The 18,549-nt window shown below is 40.8% G+C and overlaps 1 protein-coding gene across 3 annotated transcripts in view; it reads left to right on the forward strand.

Moving 5' to 3' along the window:
• RAPGEF5 (Rap guanine nucleotide exchange factor 5) overlaps positions 1-18,549 on the forward strand; it is a 984,395-nt gene that overhangs the window by 283,817 nt on the left and 682,029 nt on the right. For all 3 annotated transcript variants that reach the window (XM_078663509.1, XM_078663507.1, XM_078663508.1), the window contains exon 2: positions 17,304-17,354. In XM_078663509.1, the coding sequence (XP_078519635.1) occupies positions 17,304-17,354 (51 nt within the window). The remainder of the gene's footprint in view (positions 1-17,303; positions 17,355-18,549) is intronic.

An 18,549-nucleotide genomic window follows, 5' to 3' on the forward strand; every position in this document is an offset into this window, starting at 1 on the left:
TTGGCTAAGCCTGCTACAGCTGACCTGCCATGAGAGGCTGCTAGAAGGATGGATTTTGACCCACAGAAAATAAAGTTCTATAACTTATTTTCTTTATTAGTTATGATACATTCAACAGTGGCAAGTTGTTGTATTTATCATTGCCAATATTTTAAGTCTTTGAATGACATTTTGAGCTCCTTCCTAGCAATATTTATTCTTAAATAAAATCGCTCAATATTAGTCTATGGAGCTAAATATCTAGAATGGGGAAAACAAAATTGACATTTTTTTCCTCACTTAGAGCTTATAAAACATTGTTTATAACATCCCTGCTTAAAGTTACAAGGCACCTAGGGGAGACTGTAGGGGTGACTTATATATACAATTAAGATAGATTACCACTTTGGAAGTCCCTTTAATTTCAAAGTTGAATTTGCCTTTACTTTACAATTAAAGACACTGTGCAAAGCAGGGCTGCCTTTAAAAAGGACAGCAGGCAACACAGCAGTGCACACTCCAGTGCAGGAAATATACTGGGCCTCTAAACCTCCCTGTCCTATTATATACTAGGGGCTTATAGATAGTTTGAATATTTCTTGCCTTATTATATACTAAGGACTTACAGGGGTCTGTCATTGGCAATTGTAATTATACCTAATTACCATATACCTTTTTCATCAGAGCACTGGCCCTGGTTAGTTGAGCCAGTGCTCAGTCAGAGTAAGTTACCACCAGTATCAGTCAGAAAATAGGAGGAAACTGGGCAAAAAGGATGGCTTTCCCACAGTCTGTTAGTCAAAATGTTTGAACAAGTTTTTGAGTCCCACTTTAGAAAGGGCCTTTCACTTTCTTGAAGAAAACCTTTGCAATGTTTTCTGTGTTTCAGTGCAGAAAGGGACTTTGTCACTTATTAAGGAGAAAAATCCCCTTTGAGTGGGCCGTCACTGAAACTGCTTAGTCATTTTATTTGGAGGTGCGGAGAGGCTTGAGTGGAAGGAAGAAGAAATTCAAAAAATGGGGAAGTGCCAGTAGTATACTTTTTCCTCAAAGGGTCCCCATTGCACTCTGGAGGCAGAGTTTTTTTTAACTTCCAAACCTTCTTCCGGTACCTAGACAACCATATGAACACATTTCGAAGGTCACAGAGCCTCAAAGGAAAACACACAGCAACAGCAAAATCCAGTGCAAGCCCAGCTTCTTGTGTTCCTACAGGCACTCCGGAGGTTAGCTAACTTCCTTGGAGTCCACTTCTTTGTCCTGGGTACATGAATGGGATGGTCCTTCAGGGCTCCTTTCTGGCCATATAGAGCAGGTTCAGTCTTCTGAATGCCCAGCAGGTGGTTGAAGAATGGGGACTGACTTGTGATGCCACATGTATGTCTGGTACCAGCTAGTGGGTGAGGTGACTCCTGGGCACTCCGTAAACACTGGGATAACACTTCCTGGGGTCAATCCTACCAACGTTTTCGGCAGTTCCTGTTCGCCCTCTTGCAAACAATTCCATAGTGTCCCTTACTCTCATCTTGTGCTGTGCCTGTGTGTCCACTCAGAGATGTGTCCATGGCAATGAGCAGTCCCTTCCTCTGTGGTCACTCAAAACCAGTTCTGCAGGTAGCTTTCCTCCCACTAGGTTTGGTACCAGCCTGACTACGGGACAAAGGCTGGGCCTTTACAAGTATTACTTAACATTTGCTTAGGCCGTTAACATTCCAGGACATGAGGTGGAGCGATGAGAGCGTGCCAGAATTGCTGGGAAGGGGGGCCATGGGGGGAGCCAGGCCATAGGGCAGCCTAGTTGGGGTACTGGAGGCGTGGTAACGCCCAGGGCCCGTGGACAGGGAAGCGTAGTTGTGTGCGAAAAGTGGTCACCCAGGTGTAATGGAGCAAAGGTGGTGCAGAAAACATAATCCCTAAAAAGCAAAACAAACCGGAGCAGGAGCTCCAACCCCTCCCAACCCCCCACCCCACACTTCAGGAACTGAAGCATCTGTCGCCCGAACAGTAACAGAGAAATGAAACACCAAGCCAAAAACGCTTAGAAACGGGGAAAGTCGTGGAGGACCCCTCCTCATTGTAGGATGTGCATGTCCTATGCCATCGATGAACAATTAGTGTCCAAATGAGATACTGGTCGCAGTCTTGGTCACTGGTCCTGAACGACCCTAACCGGGAGCCCCAAACATCATACGAAAGTCTAGCATCGCTGTGAGGCGATCAGGCCGGCCCGGTGAGAAGTGTCGGGCTGCGGGAAAGATCGGTGTCCGGAAGTTCTATCAAGGATGGTCGAGGCGAAACCAAACAGGAGTCGGTGCGGCCCAGGGAGCCAGAGAGCCACCTGGCCGGAGAGGCCTCCCTGGAAAGCCCAGGCGTGTGGCCTTGCGAGGGGCCCGTCGGGGAGGCAGAGCGCTCACGTCGCTGGCCCCTGAGCCTCCCGGAGCACCTGCGGCACGGGCGAAGAGTCGGCGCATCCCACCGAGCGCCACCAGTGGCTGTGGATGGAACGTGATCTTGAGCAGGCATCCGCAGCGAGCGCTCCTCTGTTGCCCATGCCCACGCCTCCTCTGGAATCTCCAAGAAGATGGATTTGTCCTGAAATAGCACAGGCAGGCACGGCGGGAAGAGGAGCCTGTATTGGATGTTGAAAATTGCAGCCTGACCAGTGACAATGTTGTTTTGGGTTCAGACAAAGGGGGAACTTGCTGTTTCTAATGTGACATATGCTCCACTCTTAAATAATATGCACAATATCATATAGGCAGCAAGGCATGCCTATAGGTGACATTTAATATTTAAAATGATGTTTTCTTACCTGTCAGGAGGCATATTTTGACAGGTCTGTGCAGCTGGATTTAAGCCGCTTCTTTCAGGCTACACCGGGTAGGCATCAAGCTATGTTTTCACTGCCATTGTAGTGAATTGTACAATAGGTGCTACGGTCCACATGTGCCATTTAACTTCTAGGCCTTGGGTTACATTCTCTATACCATATACTAGGGACTTACATGCTAATGAAATAGGGCAATTCGAGATAAGCCTTTTTTAAAGGGAGAGCACACACATTTGACTCCTGTTTAGCAGGAGTAAAGTGCAAAAAAGTGTTAAGTCCAGTCGAAATATGGTCCAGAAAAAAAAGAAAAAAGTCTGGGGTGACCATGCATGTAAGGTAGACGTCCTACAGTGAGCTTGTGATGTCTTAATGTGTGAGTGGAGCAGGGGTCTGTTTGAGGGTTTCAGAGAGAACTGCTAAGTCATCAACGATATTCACACTGTTAACATTACTGTTTGTGAGCTTGCATGCTGGTTCATTTTATTAAGCTGTTGCGACAAGGTGAGAGCTTGCGAAAACAAGTTATGCAGTATTAATAGTAGTAGTAGATTGTTTTTTTATACCACATCTTATCACACTTCTTATCACACTTCTGTCTCTAAGCCATGTAAGTTAAAGGTGTTACTGTTTCCCAGTTGAATAGTTTTACATTTAACAACACTATAAGGATGAGTCAGCCTTGCTCTGATTAGAGCTCATTATACACTGACAGTATGTGTCAGTGGCAAGTGTTTAAGTCACTGAGCTATCATTGTGTTTGACCTTTCAAAGGAAGATGTAGATGAACTGTTATAAAAAGAATGGCTGAGTGATTAGGCCAGCATAGTAAGAGTGATTTTGCTGCTAGAATAGTGAACACATGGGCAATTATTAGGTCAACGGTATTGTCTTTTTTGTCAGTAGGATATATGAATAGTTGTGGGAGATCATACATGTTCCCTATAGGCAGATTTTATGGGATTGTTTTGTATTTTAAGCAATGATAAAATAGCCAAGGAAAGTGGTCTTTGTGCAGTGCATACACATAGAGGTGATGATATCATTTAGTTGTCAGATATACAGAAAGGTTGGTTACAGCACTGATTTGTCTCAGTAATCGGCCTCTGCCTTGGAGTACTGAAGGATGTTTCAACCTCTTAGGACATAATGTGGTTGGGGTCAGTGAGGAGTATGTGATCCTTCTCATGAATGCTAAAAAACAGTAATTTCATTGTACCTTTCATCTTATTGCTGCAAATGCAAGGTTAGAGCTTTGCAAGTGACAACAGGCCTCTGTCTATGATTTCACATGTTCAGTTCCCTGGCATTGCAACTCATGCTTTAAAACTTTGTGGAGTTGCAAGAACGCAGCAGCCTATAAGGCTATTGACTGCTATTTACATCTTCAAATTTGCAAATGGTTGCTACCCACTTTTAACTGCTGGAAGAAGAGGGCAAATTAATATTTGCACTCTTTCCTTTTATCTTTTCATTAACGTACAAAATGGAGATTGCTACTAGAAAAGCCATATGTCCGCAAAAGGTGAACAGTTGTGGTTCTGATGTCCTGAGCACCCACCTGTGGGCATCTCACATCCTGGTTTTTGATTTTGGGCCTAGCCAAACATTAAGCATGTGTGTAAGAAATTGGGGCAGTTGTTGGACTCTGGTGTGAACCCTGGTCAAGCAGCGACTACAATCCTTGTCAGGATGAGGCACAAGCCAAGCCTAAATTAACCTGTGCTCAACCCTCTGGTAGCTTGGCACAGGGTAGTCAGGCTTAACTGAGAGGCAATGCGTAAAGTATTTGTGCAACACTTACAGTAGTAAAGGGAAACACACCACAAGAAAAGAATCCTGCACCAATTCAGAAAAATAGAGTAATTTTGGATAAATAAACAAAGACCAAAATGACAAAAATACAATTAGATGATCCAGAGATATTGGATTTTAAAGATTCCAATGAAAATTTCACCAAAAAGCACAAAGAGCCAACTGTGGATATTTGCTTGCGCAGGACCGGGACAAAGTCATAAGTTCAGGCCGCCTGTGACGGAGCCCAGGTCGGCTACAGGGAATTAGTTAGGCCAGCTGAACAAAGTACCTTAAATCCTGGTTTGTGGAGCATTGCAAGGACCTGCGGCAAAGATGCATTGCACAGCTGAAGCAATGCGTCGCTTTCAAGGTGCGGCGAGACTGCGAGGTGAGATTCCGCATCATCATCGGGGATCCTGTCGACAAAGACTTGTGACGTGAAGTCCGACATCTAGGATGCCCAGCACAGCTGGAGCTTTGCGCCACTTCAGAGGAGCTGCAATGCGGAGTATGCCATTGTCATCCAGGCTGCTGTCGACAAGGGATGTGAGGGCCTGCACCTTGTATGCGTCCTTCAGCACAGTTGCAAAGGAAGCTGCAGGGGCAATGCAGGTCTTTGCAACTGGTCCAGTCCGCCGAGCAGTAGAGAGGCATCGGTTCTGCTCGGGGTTATGTCACACAGCAGAAGAGATGCATCTGTTCCGCTGGATCTAAAGAGATTGGCAGAGCACCTTAGGCCCACTTCCAAGGGTCCAAAACTGGGGTGGCACCACTTGGCAGGGTAGACTCACAGGTGCTGAGGTCAAGCTTGTTGGAGCCTTCTTTTCCTGAGGCTCAAATCCTGAGGCCGGCCAACTAGCCCTTGTAGTCACTCTAATGGTCCTGGCTTCAAGAGGTGCAGGTTCAGTCCTTCTCACTCAGGCAGGAGGGCAGCAGGAAGCAGGTCAGCACAGCTGGACAGCAGTCCAGAAGGGTGGCAGTCTTTTCAGCAGCACAACAGTCCTTTTCCTTTTAGAGTATCCATGTGTCCAGAGATCTACAGAAAAGTTATTGTCTGAGGTCCACTATTTATTGCCAGTTGTGCCTTGAAGCTTCTAGAGGCATGCCTTTGAAGTGCACAGGTGCCCTGCCTTCTTTGCCCTGGCCCCAGTCTAACTACAGAGGGTATGCAGCCCTTTGTGTGGAGGTGTCAAAGCAATCCACGTCGTCCCTTACCTTATCTTGGCTGAAGCCCTCTTGGATGACGTGGATGATTTCGCAGAGACGCAAGGGACCAACTTCCCTAATCTCTAATCAAAACTTACTGATTCAGAAATATACAGCAAGGTTTAAACTAGGAACTAGGGAGGAGGGCCGGTACTGGACGTAGAAGAGAAGACTGTGGTTCTTGCTGTCGACCTGCGAAGCAACAAGCACCCAAGACTTTAGTATTCAGGTCAGAAAGTTTTCACTCCTAACTATTCTAAGGCCTTTTGCTAAAACTCTGTCTGTCTAGTGAGAATACCTAAATCAGTGTGGAGAGCTTTTGAGGTTCCCCTACCTGCGATCAGTAATTGTTGGCCTTCGTCCAGTATGTCTTTGATTGATTGAGATGATGAAGTCATCAGACGTCCTCTAGGATTTAGTGGTCAGCTGGTGAGATGTCAGCTGGTTTGTCTAGAGATTGACGTAAAAGAAAGGAAGGATTACTTTACATTCTTTAAAAGACCCTTTGCAAATCTTCCTATCTACTCCTATAACTTACTTGATATTAACTTCTTGCTTCTTGGTCTGGGGGTTCGTGTCTTTTCCACTAGTACTACTAAAGATAAACATAGACCAAGAGAACACCAAATCCTATATGTCTTTCTTCTATCACCTTGTTTAAGCAGAAATCTAAAACCTCAATTGTTAAATCTATTCACAGTTTAACACACATATAAACGAAAAGACAAATGTTCTTCCAAAAACTATGATGCTTATAAATGTCCCAAGTCTCTATCTTTGCATGTTCTTCTGCAAATAAAAGTTCCAAAAATTCTGTTGACCTTTCTTGCGAAGGGCGCCTTAAATCAAGTAAAGTACTTAGCTTTCAAACTAGTCTTCCAGGTGCTTCTTCCGGGAAATGAGAAGAGCCGCCGTGAAGACCTGCCAGGATTGAATGCTCCTTCCGGTGAGTCCCTCCAGCAGACGCGACCTTCTCCAAAAGAAATCTGAAGGCAAAGCGCCTTCCAGAAGGCTGGGTGCGGTTTAAATATAGGACCGCACCCAGCCGCTCCCAGTTACGCACTCAGAACGTGCGCGAAGACGTTGCCTGCAATCCCCCTCGGACGCGCACCAAAAAGGAGCGTGCAGGGATGCGGGGAAAGGAAGCATGAGACCTTCACTGGGGCATTGTCTTACAGAGCCATACGCGAAGGTCAAAACTCAGATATACTGAGCTCACAAGCCCTAAAACCAACGCAAGGCAATACAAAAGTGAAAAGGTACAAGTCAAAGCAAGTTGAACACAGTATAAACCTATGAGGTGAGAGGCATGTATTACAAAGGTATTAACACACCCAATCACACTGACTTTGATGCGTGCGGGGAGCACGGGACAGGGGTGGGTTTTAATAAGGGAAAACTCTGCACATGTCTTCGGGATATGTGTATAACGTGTATAACGTTATGGGTATGCAGAACCATGACAGGAGGCAGGACACAGCCTATTCAAGTGTAAACTTCTCACTCTATTCTGCCAGTGATGGCCCATCCAGACATACCTAAACTCTCTATTTTGTGTGTGGCTGTCTAGGGGGAATATTCAAAGCCCAAATGTCAACGACACCCAGTCATGTGAACCAGAGACAGGCTGCTGGAACCAAATGGCTAAGACAGAAAAATACCAACTTTCTAAAAGTGGATTTTCAAAAATTGTAATTTAAAATTCAATTTTAAGTTAGGATTACAATTCCAAAGACACCAAACATGAACTGGTCATCTGCTCTCATTTGTGAATTACAGCATATTAAATGTAATAATGTAATCCCAATGTTATCCTGTGGGAGAAGTAGGCCTTGCAGTAGTGAATAACGAATTTATATGTATTAAAAGAAAGTTTGGGCTGGGCCAAAGGTTTATTTTGCCAGGTCGAAATGGAGGTTTAAAAATTCACACACACAATGCAATGGCAAGACTGAGACATGTTAAACTGCTTCTTAAGTGGGTGGCACAATCAATGCTGTAGACCCACTAGTAGCATTTATATTACAGGCACTGGGCATAGATAGTACTACTTTACTAGGGGCTTACAAGTAAATTAAATTGGCCAATTGAGTATAAGCCAAGTCTAACATGCTTAAAAGATACGAGCACTAGCATTTTAGCACTGGCTAGCAGTGGTAAAGTGTGCAGTCGTAAGGCCAGCAAAAACGAAGTAAGCAAAACAGGAGGTTCAGATGTAAAAAGTTAGGGGGAGACCACGCTAAGGATGCCAGGGCTAACTGTGTGTATGTGTATGTTTCACTTGAGTGGAGGTCTACTGGGCCACTTGAGTAAAATTCCACGTTTGTGAGCTAAGCCAGATTCTAGTGCTAACATCCCACATGTGTGTTTGTGTATGTGACCTGTATGGTTCATGTATGGTGTGTACGAGTGAACAAGATTAATGGGTTGTGTATGGAAACTGGATCACTGGCTGACTAGGGTGAAAGCCCAGGTTAAGCACAACCACAATCCTAGTCAGGGAACGGCAGAAGAGAACTGCAAATTCACCTGTGCTCAACGTCCTAGGAGCTTGGCACTATGCAGTCAGGCTTAACTTAGAGGCAATGTGTAAAGTATTTGTGCAACACTTCAAGCAGTAAAACAGTAGAAACACCATACAAAAAGATCCTACTTTGGGAAAAAATAGAGCTTAATTTAATAAATAAAACAAGACGAAAATTAAAAAGTTCTATCTGACAGCCTGGTGAAGAATGCTGTCATTTAGATGGTGGTGGAGTGCAGTCAGTCATCTCAAAATGGCAGGTAGTCAATGCTCTAAGCCACCAGCAGAGAATGTCCCTGATAGAACAGTCCTGGTGCTTAGAAACACAACAGCCTCCAACATGTGGAGGCTGTTGTGTTGTGTGTAGTGGAGAGGTGTGGCTTACTGGTTAGAGGCGGCAGACCCGTAAGCAGAGAACGGCCCGGGACCAGGGTTCAATTCCCGACACGGCAGGGTCTTGGACAAGGGTCAACGGACTCTATAATTCTCGCCTCAGTGCCTACTCTAACCAGGGAACACACTCGGTAACTCTGGGCCTTAAGCTTGCCTCATCTCTACAACGGCCCCCCATCTCTACAACGGCCCCCCACAGACGCCGGGGATGCCTGGTTTCACCCTGGAGATACCCAGAAAGGGACCATCTCACAGGGAAAACCAGGACGGGTTCCCCAGCGGTCTACAGTGCCAGGACACTCGGGTAGAGTAACAGTGCGCTTTACAAGTATCCCACATTTATATTGCAGGACTGCTTGCCAGAACTGTGGATGCATCCAGCTCAATGAAATCAGAATGTTGTCCGTGGTGGATCAAAGTCCTTCGCAGGTGAAATTATGAGAATACGAAGAAGAAATCACATCAGAGGAGACAGGGCTGAGGAGTTCCTTTCCTTATGAGGAAAAATGTATTCTTCTATCAGCACCACTAGATGTTTCTGCCTTTCCCCTCAAACCTATTATTCTGTGTCCTCAATTTAAAAAGCATGTTTAGTCGAATTGAGAGGCCTTGTGGCCCTGCAGTCAAAAAGGCTATAGTATGGGCATTTATGTTAGTTTAAAAAGGGAATATTGAGGCATATTTTACAGGACTAGTGTACATACTGATCAATAACAATGCCCACGACTGGCATCTTTTATTCTTTTAGCAAATTCTACAGTTTGCCTCGACCGCAGCAATCAATCAAGCCTAGTATTGCTGTTTTCAACAATTCTCCTCGACTGCATTTTTTCAAGAGAATCTTCTCTGGGGGATATGCAAGAATATAATGAATCATTAATCTGGATCCTTCTGCCATCCCTTACAAAGTACCCTGGAGCACAGTGTTCCCACCCGTTCATTTCTTCAATCTGTACATTTTTTTGTGCCCTTGCAGTTTTTCATATCTGTAAATCTGTATCCCTTTTTAACAATAACATCGCCTAAATCAGCTTTAAAATGAACGTCGTCACTCCTAAGATTATTATGTAAATCCTCAACTTGCACTGATGATTACATCTGCCTTATCTCTGACTTTTACTGCTCGTTCTCCTTGAATTGTCCTTTCCACCAGCAAAACTGGTGTTTTTCGACCTAAGTTGTTTACGCTCACTACGAATTGCTTACATTTTCATTTCTATTTGTTAAAATATATGATGAAACATATATTAAAATAGATTTTAGTTGGATTTTAATTTGCTCTTCTCCCCAAAAGAAATATTACCACTATTGCAGTAGCGGCTCGTGGTGGGAATGCTGTGGGGCTGGGCGGTAGGGCAAGGGAGGAGCAGGGTGGGCGTAGTAAACTATTAATACGGCCCAACAAGGGTAAGTAACAAATAAATATATAAAACGGGGTTTCGTTGTGAGCGCTGCATTGTGAAATGCGATGCAGCGTGTACAACAACATTCGTTTTATTTATTTATTTGTTTACTTACCGCCATTAGGCCGTATCCCATAGTTTACTACCCCCACCTTGCTCCTCCCCCGCCCCGCTCCACAGCCCCCCCAGCATTCCCACCACGAGCCGCTACTGCGTTATTGTACATGGCTTGCTTTCTAATTTTTGTCACACATACTGTATCGTGTTCGAAGAAGTTTGCCCCCTTCCATGTTGCAAGCCCATGTTCCTTTTTATTACCTACAAAAACAGTGACCACCATCAGTACATGTTACAAACAACAACACTTCTAAATAACATTTGCATCAGTGAATTGAACACAAGACATACAGAATACGACATCTTCCCTAGTATGCTCTAATACCGATGGTTAATAAGTGCAGATTACTATTCTTGGTATGCCCTTAATGGAATTACCACATTTTAGTTGTGTGGGCACTCTATTCGCAGGTTCCCTGACCTTTCAGGCCCCATTTGGCCGTGGGATAATTCTCGGAGTACTCCGGAATCATTGCCTTGAGTATTCACCTTATCGCACTTATGCGTATTTATTGTTCAGATTGTGAACACGTTTACATACCTGATGAAGAGAACTAAAAGCCTTTATTTTGAGAGTGGGACCGTGACCCTACTACTGACGTCGCTGTTCAAAGATTATTGTATGGTCATCGGGTTCCCGTACCTTTTCAGGTTTTTGTGATTTTGCTTTTCATCTTCATAGCCATTCAACATTTGGTTACTTTGCGTTCCTCCTTCGGAAGGGTTACTGCCCTTAGAAGGTTTAAATGAACCATGACAACCTATAAAGCGGATGCCTTATATGTCTGGACTTGAGCTAAGCCCTGACGAAGTTCTTTTTTGAGAACGAAACGCGTTGGCTGAACTCTGTTTTGAATCTTCGTAAAAAACTGTTAAATAAAGAACTTTGAACATTTTACTATTTACCTTTGGACTTCTTGAATCCTGCGCACACCTTTCATCTATTTGTACTAAGGATCTGGAGCACAGTGGCACCACAAGATGGTTGTTGCCTGGGACAGTACGTGGGGATAATACTAAATAGCTAAACTTGTATAGAGGTGCAGGAGCTTTGGTCCACCGTCTGTTCTGCTTTGTTGTATACTATTCTTGGTATACCCTTAATGGAATTACCACATCTTAGTTGTGGTAAATTTGTAGAATGGAGTTAACATACTGAGATACGGCCTAGGGATCAAACCTGTTAACAAGTGGTTGAACCATCAGCTGACAGTTGTGTGTGTATACAATATGATTTAAGTTTTCTTCTTGTGTTAAATAAGCTACCATATGGCTCCACAGATATAATTGTATTCCTGTAGCCTAAAGGAGCAAAGATACCTCTGGCACTGATTAAAAAAAAGGCTGCGTCTTTGCTGAAATCCTGATGCCCAATGGTTGACCTGATCAAGTATGGTTAATAAGAAACAAGCGAACAGGTGTCTTATGAGAAGAAAAGCAAAAAGCAGTTCACATGTTAGTCCTCACTACAGGAATTTATTATAGCATTTTTGCTATGACAAAGATCACGATTTCAGGTAAGAAAAGAATGGAAAATCGAAACGAATTTGGTAATGTAACAGAAAGTAATCGGAAGGGGCTTATTTTTCTGAGTCTAAGAAATAAATAAACTTACATTAAATATGCACATGGGCAGGGGACCTTAACAGGGTCATGAACTTGAATATCATATGTTTCTAAATATTTTTTAGACAAGTTAAAAGCATACATATGCCTGTTACTTTTTTGTACTTACTGATGTATTTATATATTCAGATTTAATTTAAAAGTGTGTGGATACAACTCTTGTCTCCCTGTTATTCGCTTGTTTATGATTATATAAATGCCTTTAATGGTAAGCTTCAAATTCAAATTTGATGTCATAATTGGGAATAATATAATACAATTAAATCTTAATTCAAGTTTGTCTTGTTGATTAGGAGTAAATTACATGAAATGACCACTCTATAGTGGTTGGGTCCAGTTGAGATATTTTTCCATGGACACTTAGGACAAATATCTTGGTAGCGGGCAAAAGTAATATGCAGATAAAGGTGACAATGAAGAAAAAAGATTGTTTGATGAAAAATAGCTGAATAACTGCTCCTGATCTTCCGAACTATGAGGTTCTTACAGCTATGAAGGAATATTTGTGAGTAACCGAGGATGAAATATATAGTGAACTCAGGACACAAATAAAATGCGCATTAGGAAACAGCCATAAAAGCACATAGAAGAGATGGAAGGGCAGTCTAAGAATTTAGATGAGAGGCGTGGAAGCACCAATCAGGCAACAATCATAACCTTTGTAAGGTTGAATCACAACAGACTTGTGCTTAACCGTCTAGTATCTTGGCACAATTATTTGTATTAAAAAGTAATGTTTAAGCCTGGTAAAAGGTTTATTTTAGCAAGTTGAAATGGCAGTTTGAAATTGCACTACAGGCTGCAGTGGCAGGACTAAGACATGTTTTAAAGGTTACTTTAGTGGATGGCACAATGAGTTCTGCAGACCCACTACTAGAATGCCATTTACAGACCAAGAGTACATGCAGTATGATTTACTAGGGACTTAGAAGTAAATTAAATATGGCAATTGAGTGTAGGCCAATTTTACCATGTGTGAAGGAGAGAGCCAAGAACTGTAGCTCTGATTAGCAGTGTTAAAGTGCAGAGAGTCCTAAAGCTATTAAACACAAACTCAGCAAAACAGGAGGGGTGAAGGCAAACTATTTGTGGGAATACCACGCCAAGGGTGTCAGGTCTAGTAGACATGTATATTGGTGAAAGAAAACAGCTACTGGACATGAAAAACCATCGGTATTCTTTAAATTCAATGGCAGTCATCACTTACACAGCATTTAGAAACAATTACAGATATATGTTTTATCTTTGAGGTAGTTGATTGCATTTTCCCCCTTAATGTCACATTTTGCATTGAACTCAGACAGCAATCGGCATTTAAAGACATTGGTCTTGTTGACATTGCATGGCTAGTATGAAGATAAACTGTTGGATCAAGAGACCCCAGGTTAATGTCCACTTCCATTGGTATGAAATCCTTAATGTCCTGCAGTTTGACTGGGAGAAGATCACATTGTTCCAGCTGGCCTTTGGAGAATGATTGAGACTTCATTCATGATAAGTTTAGTTTGTGCCAGATCGATGGCAAGTAGTTCCACTACCAGAAGACACTTCCTATAAAACTTGTTATTTTCTAACTGATTACCAAAACTTAGATTCCAAAGTAGGGAGACGATTCCCTAAAATTGTATTTCAAATATCCAACTACCTTGTTATTGTGTTCTCTGGGTATCACATCATTGATAAAAGTAACAAAGTAATTTTCCATAGCAATCATGTGAAAGCCATATCTGTATAATCTTCTCTTTTATCTTGAGTTGCTGATTAGTCACCACTGAGCAGCTTTCTTTAGGAAGTAGGAGTTGTAATGAATCACATTGCAGACATTCTCAGATTTTATCCTTTTGGTATCAAAATAGAAGTGGAAATGTGATACATTATATTAGTTTATCTTCCGTCTCCTTGCTACATATTAAAAGTTACATTGTTAATTTTCTTCATGATCCGTGAATCTAAAATATTATTTTAATTATTTTTGTAATCCTGTGTTTATATATTACATTTACAATATTGATTTGGCTAGGTGTGTGGTCTTCATACACGTGACACCCACTAAAGTAACCTTTTAAAACATGTCTTAGTCCTGCCACTGCAGCCTGTAGTGCAATTTCAAAATACATTTTAGTAGAAAGTATTTGCTGTAGGATAAACTATCAGGCAGTATTTTTGAAAATAATTTTACATTGCATCTTGTTTTTTTGTGATAAGCTTGGTAGATAAATAATGACACATTATTGACTTGTTAATTATTCTAAAAGAGCCATTAACATTCATGTGCATACACAAATTATTAATTGTTCAGTTATTTGTTTCCTGAACTGTGTTTTTATGCATTTTGATGGTGTATTCAGTTCAGAAATATAATATCTGTCTCATATCTGTGCGCCTGAGCTGTCATGCAGATTCAGCAGGGTCAGACCCTTATAAGGATGTCTCTGAACTTGATCATTCTGAGGTTCCTTCTTGGGCCATTTCATTAGTTACACAAGGTTGGAGATAAAATTTCCACTCTGCCTAATAGGAATGGTTATCCACATGGATGCATAACGAGAATGGAAAGGATTTGTGATCATGAGGTATCTCATGGGTTTGTAGCAGAATATTGTTGCATAATATCATCTGCAACAAATAATGTGTCCTAAATTATGTTAACAAAAAGAACACCTCGTTGGACTTCATAGTATGAATTCCTAATTCACTGGGACAACATATTTGTTAATAAAACTTATAAGCTAATATTTGTGTCAGATGATTTATCTGACTACAATATTGTGACATACAACCACTTCAAAATAAACTGGCTGTGTTGTGTGGTGGTTTTGCCACATTATGTTCAATAATTTGTTTGAGCAGTAAATTATTAAACTTACAATTTGGATAAGATAATAGTAAAGGACACCCACTAGTTTGTATTTCTTATAATGAATGCATATCATATTGTCTATGCAAAAACTGTAACAATCATTTTGAGAATTTTAGTTTATCTTTAATAAACTAAATAAAGATGCAGATTTATATAAGTAATGTAATTGTCTTGTCCCGAAAGACACAGTGGTTAAGCATTAAAAACAATTCTTGTTCTAAAATCAGTTCCCACATATATGAAATTAAATGTACGAAAAGTACACAAAGGTGTAAAAGTAATACTCCTTTGCAAACGGCTTTAAAAGCAGTAATAGGCAAAGGATGATGCCAATCAGAGTAGGAGGACAAATGGAGAATACAAACACCTATAATTGTACTTTTCTGAGATTTCTGTGCCTATATAATTACTCTTTTTTTCTGTACCCTTGGTCATACATTATCTATATGTAATGTCAATTTGCCACTATCAACTGTTTTTTAGTTATACTGCTCTTTAGTTGTATAACTTATTTTGTTGTAACAACCTTTCAAGGTTGGCTTAGCATATTTAAGGAAACTGCCAGTTACCAATGGGTATGTCAATTGTGGTTTGTATGAATAATATTCTAGTGATTTTTTTGTAAGTTGTGAAACCTAACATTAAACAGAGTACAAAGAAGCAATTATTTAGCAATGTAAAGTGGATTAGGAATTCATTTTCCCTTTTTTACTAGTTGACTAGAAAAAAATCATTTCTAAGTTATTTCTCATCTCATTTGTACTAGATGGACGTCTTGTGTCTGCTAAAAACAAAAACAAATACTTTTTGCTAGACCATTTTGCAAGACTACGTCTCTTGTTCCTTCAGCCCCTAAATTCCCACAGACAATTTAATTAAACTATAAACATACACTTGATCATTCTCAACAGAAAGAGCATAGACCTCTGCCTTATACTTAAATTGATCCCGAATCTACGTACCAAAAAAACTTAAATGTGCAGTATTCTTCAATTAGCATGTGTTTCCCACCCATCACAAAAACTGTCTCAATGATTATTTTCATTGTGGGCTTTGTTCTTCAAAGAAAATTCATATGAGCCAGCTATCTAGTCCAACTAAAGATGCAAACCTTGCTGTTATGAGCATGAGTGTCTTCCATTTTAGCTCTTGAGATACTGAGATTTTACATTCGACCTTGAATATTAGAAATCAGTATAGTCTCTAAGTTTTCAGGAACAGAAAGTGTGGTTTACGTTCTTTGTCTTAATAAGTCTCTCCCATTTTTGGAAAAGGTATTAGGCAGTTCCGATAACCCTTCCATTCTTCCTGCCTAATGACTTTAATTTAATGGAAACAATAACTCCCTGTGGTTGAATTCTCTGATCCCACTTCGGCTAACACTGAATCACACTCCCATCTTACTCCTCACCCATCTGTGCCAAACACTGCTCTTCCCCCCCAAACCCACTATCTTTGAATACAAGAATACCCCTTGTTTCCAACACCTTTTTGCAGGGCTTTATTTTTGCCTCCAAGCATTCCACATTGAATAATGTTTGGACTATATGTTGTACATATACATACATACTTACAATCAGACTTGCATATATTTCAGTCAATTAGTATTTCTTCCATTTTTGTTTGCTAATTATAGTGCCTCATTCCCCATTTACCAGCTCCTGTCTTTCCATATAATCTAAGCTGTAACACATGGCTGATACTGTTTAAATCAATTCAAAGGGAAAGGATTGCACTTGGTAAAATACTTATCTAATGTGAATGGAAAAGCAGTTTAACATCAGTGAGAATTTACATTGATATTTTCTGTTAATCTCCAAAAGATTGTCTCCCGATTTTCACTGGGCCATGTTATAAGAAGAGCTTATAAATCACTTTTGGTAATCTCTCTCACATAAAGTTGTAGAGAAGACTTGTGTAACTTGGTGTTAGCAGAATATATTCCATTCTACTTGGAAAGCAACTCTGGAGTGAATGCTCAAGTGCATCAGTTATAATAAACAATTGTGAATACTGTTCCAAAAAGCAGTACACTATTTGATTTTGGATATTCACAGTAGAAATACCTTCATGCTGTGGCCAAAATGTAATCTCACCTGAAGTTACACTTTACAGCATTATCATATATTCACATGCATTGAGGTTTCTTCCATTTTAGAATGAGATGGAGTACTGTGCCTCTTTTCCCCACGGGAATGAAAATGGCTTCTTGTTTACTTTAATTGACAAGCCTGCTGCAAGATCTTCAATATATTAACTACTCTAATGTTAGAATAATACAAATGTTAAAGAAATAGCGTGTACCCCTCTTATATTGGCACGAGTAAATGTAATGTGACATATGTTTCTGAAACCATACAACAGTATCCTGTTAGGTCATGCAGAAGTTGTTATAAATCTACCCCCAACTGTGACTTCTAAATCACTTTTAGAACAGACTTGAACAGCATTGCTATTTGCAATGTCAATAAAAAGCAAGGGAGAGCTGTAGACCAATCTGTTTGAAATTGAGAAAAAAAATCACATTTCTTGAAGGCAACGAGAAATAACTGTCCTATGCTTTATTTACAGGTTCTCTATGACAGAATTTCAAACCCCTGTCTTGATCACTCTACAACTGAGGTAAGGTACTTTAATTGATTTCTTCTGAATTTTGAAGTCAAAATTTTAATTGCCATTATAAGTGTTTTATTTATTTATTTATTTGTTTATATTTATATATTTAGAGGTTTTTCAGTGTTTGGTGTATCTCACATGTGCAATGAAATAGCAGTTGCGGCATTACGCCAAACTCTTTGTTTTCCCACCTTATTTATAGGTGAAGGAACTGCTGGGTTCTTGTGAGAAAAGTCTCAGCTGTTATTCTCCAGGTCCATAAACTGTATGTTACTCCACCACTAAGCTTTAACGGATTACCTTCTATATCTTTGTATAAAAATGCCAAGGTTTAGATCTGCTCTGCTGTTGACTCTTTTTGATCTTCATTTCACAACAGTTACACATGCTGGGAAATCACAGTCCTATTCTTCTTCTGTATAATGTCTACTGGTTAACCTCTCACCACTACTGTCCTCTTCTAATCCTGCTTCACCGGTAGGCATCCCTCTTGCTCTAACTGACAACAGTCCTTAAATAGTGTCTCCCACCACAATCACAAACTCCTGAACCTACCATGGCTCTATATTCTCAGCTTAGGCCCTCTCCAAAAGAGGTTACACATCTTGAATTCTCTTGTCTCACATATCAATTCTTTACCCACTATAAATTTATTCAGCCAGATATCACCCCTTAATTGCTTTCTTTTTGGTTTTCTCATAGCAAAAGTGTTGGCTAAACTATGAAGTAACTAACGTGATATTGACACTCTAAAAAAACCTTAGTTTTTTGCACACCTTAATTGCATTGGAATTGAAGAACCTTTCTAATCAGTCTCAATGATGATGTTAATGCTGCCTCTTCTAAATTGAATGAGTGTGTATCAGTGGTGGTGAAATGGCCAGTGCCGCAATGAAAAGAAAATACTTATACTATCTGCTACTTGGTTTCCTAAAGATCTCTTTGAAGAAAAAATATTCCTTAAATGTGATAGAGAACAGGTCAAAAAATCTCTCTCCCCCCTTCTCCCGCACCCACCTGAATTCCCTTATGGAAGTCTGTGGATGATGCATGGAACACAGTCTTAAAGCACAGGTCACTCATATGTCTCTCTCATCAAACTACTAAGAATTGCCCAAACTAGCTCTTTGACCTCAAGTCTTTAGTGTTATTGACACTAAAATAGCTCTCCATAGAGGCAGACAATGTACACTCAGCCGGG

This window comes from Lissotriton helveticus, chromosome 10, assembly GCF_964261635.1.
Source record: "Lissotriton helveticus chromosome 10, aLisHel1.1, whole genome shotgun sequence".
Lineage (NCBI taxonomy): Eukaryota > Metazoa > Chordata > Amphibia > Caudata > Salamandridae > Lissotriton > Lissotriton helveticus.